Raw genomic sequence first — 3,930 nt, 5'->3', positions numbered from 1 at the left:
ATAGGGCTGGCTATGCAGCCAACATCATACACAAGGGCCCAGTCATGCTGGCCTGTTGGTAGGTGGAGTAGATAGCATGCATCATCTCTACCATGATTATAAGTATCACAGCTCATATCAACAGTTTGGGCACATATACCCTTCCTAGGCCAGGCAAAGCCAGTACACCTACCCTTCAATACTCGAGGAGAACAACTTGAGGTACAATCAGGCTTATCCTCTGCTGGGTCACAGTTGTTGGTAGCAGCATCCACCGCTTCTTCCTCCTTGTTTCTGCTAGCTTCTACTTGATGGACCTCCCTCACAGCGAATGTGCATCTATCACAGTATTGAGGCTTATGAGCCAGCTTATAGCACTTATCACACCAAGAGCGGCACATACACTTCCTACGAGGTATGTCCATTATCCTACTACGACATACCGAGCATCTAGCTGCATATCTATATACATACATATCCATCTCATACATGGTCAACAGTTGCCATACAGATCCACCTAATTCCACCTCTGGACTATTCAATGACTCATTCATACCATCAAAGAAATCATACAGTGACGGTGATAGGTGTTTGGTAGCTCTAGCAGCGGCAGTTGCTATAGCATGCCATTTGTCTACCAGCTCGAGGGATGTCCATACCTCTAAGTCATCTTGGAAGGCCTTCTTACTCCTTTTACCAACACCAAGTGACAGATTCTTCCCTAACTCGTAAAAGGTATCACCATGTATTTGGAATAATCTCTCATGCTCATTATCAACTGCTATCTTGCCGCTAGTTGAATGATGATGAGCATTGGATATTGACGATGACGATGGGGGTGGTGTGGCTGTATAAACTACCGAGGCAGGGTGTATGTCCCTGGATGGTGAGGGCATAAGGAAATGGAAAAACAACAATAACTCACATTAGGTTACCACAAGATGGTCTCCAAACGCAAAGCCATGATGGTAGTGAATGTTACGTTAGGGATAGAGAAACACACAATACCCACAGACTACTATCCATTCAACAATACTGGGGGAGAGGAGGAGCAAGAAAAAGAGCTACACCAAACGTGTACTGCTCGTAGGCGTTGTCGTTGTTGTCTTCACCGGACACGTGGACTGTACTCTAATACGGAGAAGCACGATACTGTTGTTGTGGTGGCAATTGGCCAGGATAGGGTTGTTGTTGCTGTTGCTGATAGGGTACCCGAGAGTACTGCTGCTGTGGGTACATACCTTGAGTGTAAGGCGTATCATACCTAGCAAGATAGATCAATGTGTCGATAGTCAAGACTACTACTACTACCTTCCACCACCACCACCACCACGGCTAAAGGACCCTCCTTCCCTTCTAAACTGACCGTACTGAGGCCCTGGTGATTGGTATCTACTACAAATATTGCTGCTACTAGTATGGTAACCCTTACTGGTATTGCCGAGTATTATCATAAGCCTCCCTCGTTGGGTACTCTCCTCTCGAAGGCCTTCCTCCTGGGCCACAAACCGCCGGATCTCTAGTGGCAGGTTTCACATCGAACTGAACATGATGATGATGAGATAGAGATACTCCTTACAGCCCTGTTACTACTACTACTACCCATTGGCCATCAATAGAGTTGTTGCTGCCACCATTACACGCTGCTTGGGCCTCTTCTGGTGTACTATAGGTGCAGTAGGCAAAGCCTCTAGGACGGGCAGTAACACGATCGGTCATGATGATACAGTCTATAATTCTACCATACTGTGACATAACCTCTTGTAATCGGCCTGCCAGCAGCTGATGTTAAGGACCGTACCCCACTGTACACGAGTATTACCATTATCAACAGAAGCAGGCACTCCCCCAATGAAGACCTTAGATGGATTGTCCCCACCGACAGCACTACTACCATTAGGGGACGAGGCTACAAACGTCGATGATGGACGCCTACGATTGTTGGCATAACTTCGTAGGGGCCTGAGGTACTACTCATTGAGGACTCTACTACCATTATACTGCACTACCCAGATGGGATATCCATTGCCACACCACTACCCCCTGCACGGTGAGAGGGTAGAGGGGAGAACCTGAATACAATGATACACATGGATGCGTTACATATGCGCTATAGCAAGAGAGCGAAAAGCCTATGATAACCACCATGAGAAGCTAAGAGGATATCACTACTGCCAGAAGTGTATTAGTCGCCTACACTATGCTACTCCTATGAATACTAAGAGTGAGGTACCTACCCTGGGGGAGGACCAGACGACGACGACGACGATGATGCACGGAAACCCGATCCTGGTGCACTTGAACCTCGAGTAGCTATCTTTACATCAACCTAGACTATGACCATGAAGAAGCTGCTGAGTGATGGAGAGAGAGAGAGAGAGCATAGCCTAGTTCACGATACCACCAATGCTATGTCTACTGTACGCAGCCATGACGGCCAGGACTACTCACTAATAGTATCAGAGTTATCCTCCTCATACTACTACAGTTGAGTATGATGACTATTACTCTGAGTACTGAGTTCTGAGTTCATTACTACTACCCATTTGCCATCGAGTATATTCGCATCCCCAGCATTGATAGCAGTCTGTGCTTCCTCAGGGGTAGAGTAGGTAACATAGGCAAATCCTCTAGGTTTGCCGGTAATCCTATCCTTCATTACCACTGAATCTACTATATTCCCATACTGGGAGAAGAATTGGTCGAGTCGACCTGAACAATAGATGCTTCCAAATGCACCTCGATACGATGGTAGTACCTTGGTCCAAGTCCGATGGTATACCACCAATGAACAGCTTGCATGGGTTGTAACCATCAGAAGGAGATGCGAACGATATACCATCACCAACAGGAGGAGCACTATATTTACTAGAGTAACCCCCCTCATACATGTAGTCACCGCCCTTACCCTTACCCATGGGAGGGTATCTAGTCATCATAATGAGCTCTTGCGAGGAATGGTAGTAGTAGTACGTTACCTCCTGTCCCCTCCTCCTGATATACGACCCCCACTCTGAGGATGGGACCCACCAGCCCCCTCTATCATTGCTCTCTTGACATCAATCATCTTATCCATTAACACATGTGGACCACTCCCCAGACAACACTGCATACACGTGGCAATGCTGATATCACCATACATTACTAGTAGTATTACCTCAGTAGCTTCAAGAGTGGTATAGGTGACGAAGCCAAAGCCTCTAGTCCTGCCAGTAAGCCTATCAGTCATTACTATAGAATCCTCTAATACACCATACTGCCCAAAATAGGCATCAAACTCCTCTCTACCACACCCTGCTGGTAGACCTCCCACAAATAACTACAGGGACAAGGACGACGTAAATACCAACTATTACTATACCCTATCAGTACCTTGCGCTCTTGCCTATCCGATCCATCCCCCATAGTAGGCTGTAGTGGAGCTGCTGAGGCATCGAGGCCAAGAGGAGGAGCAGGTGCCCTCCCCCGTATAGTGTTGGCTCCCATTGTCGGCGCCGTGAATGGTTCTTGTTGATAGGACGCCATACAAGAGAATGATGAAGGAGTCTGCAGGAGGACTATGGCTCATGGGGGTCCGTTTCTATTGTAGCCATAACACGGATACCACAACGATGGTGATGATGATGATCGCAATGATGATGATGATGATGATGATGTTTACAAATGGTTACGGCCGCGACACTAACGTCGTCGTCAAATGTAGGCGGCGGCACGACGAGGCATCATGGGGTAGTACGACGAAAACACTCACGGGTGCTGATGGTAACACTCTATGGTCACAACAACGTTAGCAACGACGATGACAACAACGACGACAACAACAATGATGATCATGATGATGGCAATAACAGTCAATGAACGGAAACGGTCGACTACTTCTACACAACAAGAAAGAAGGAGGATGAGGAGGAGGATAGCAAATGCACCATAGGACGATGATTGGTAGAGAAC

General features: G+C 47.1%; 3 protein-coding genes across 3 annotated transcripts in view; 1 reads left to right on the top strand and 2 right to left on the bottom strand.

Moving 5' to 3' along the window:
- Pmar_PMAR014550 (ribokinase, putative) overlaps positions 1-75 on the top strand; it is a gene marked incomplete at both ends in the record, with an annotated part of 477 nt that extends 402 nt beyond the window's left edge. Inside the window, one exon of the mRNA XM_002779408.1 lies at positions 1-75. This exon is cut by the window's left edge and continues 4 nt beyond it. Within this exon, the coding sequence (XP_002779454.1) occupies positions 1-75 (75 nt within the window).
- Positions 76-1,110: 1,035 nt separating this feature from the next.
- Positions 1,111-3,465, bottom strand: Pmar_PMAR014549 (RNA-binding protein, putative; the record flags this gene model as incomplete). Its single annotated transcript, XM_002779407.1, has 10 exons — positions 1,111-1,243; positions 1,291-1,371; positions 1,412-1,521; positions 1,582-1,751; positions 1,802-1,911; positions 2,177-2,292; positions 2,522-2,691; positions 2,738-2,907; positions 2,958-3,298; positions 3,352-3,465. 10 exons carry the CDS (start codon positions 3,463-3,465, stop codon positions 1,111-1,113), a joined length of 1,515 nt encoding a protein of 504 aa, XP_002779453.1.
- Positions 3,466-3,726: 261 nt separating this feature from the next.
- Positions 3,727-3,930, bottom strand: part of Pmar_PMAR014548 (conserved hypothetical protein) — a gene marked incomplete at both ends in the record, with an annotated part of 1,866 nt that continues 1,662 nt past the window's right edge. Inside the window, one exon of the mRNA XM_002779406.1 lies at positions 3,727-3,857. Within this exon, the coding sequence (XP_002779452.1) occupies positions 3,727-3,857 (131 nt within the window). The remainder of the gene's footprint in view (positions 3,858-3,930) is intronic.

The sequence above is a fragment of the Perkinsus marinus genome (genome assembly GCF_000006405.1).
Source record: "Perkinsus marinus ATCC 50983 genomic scaffold scf_1104296947560, whole genome shotgun sequence".
Classification (NCBI taxonomy): Eukaryota; Perkinsozoa; order Perkinsida; family Perkinsidae; genus Perkinsus; species Perkinsus marinus.
The sequence above is the reverse complement of the archived record's forward strand: the minus strand, read 5'-3'. Positions and strand labels throughout refer to the sequence as shown.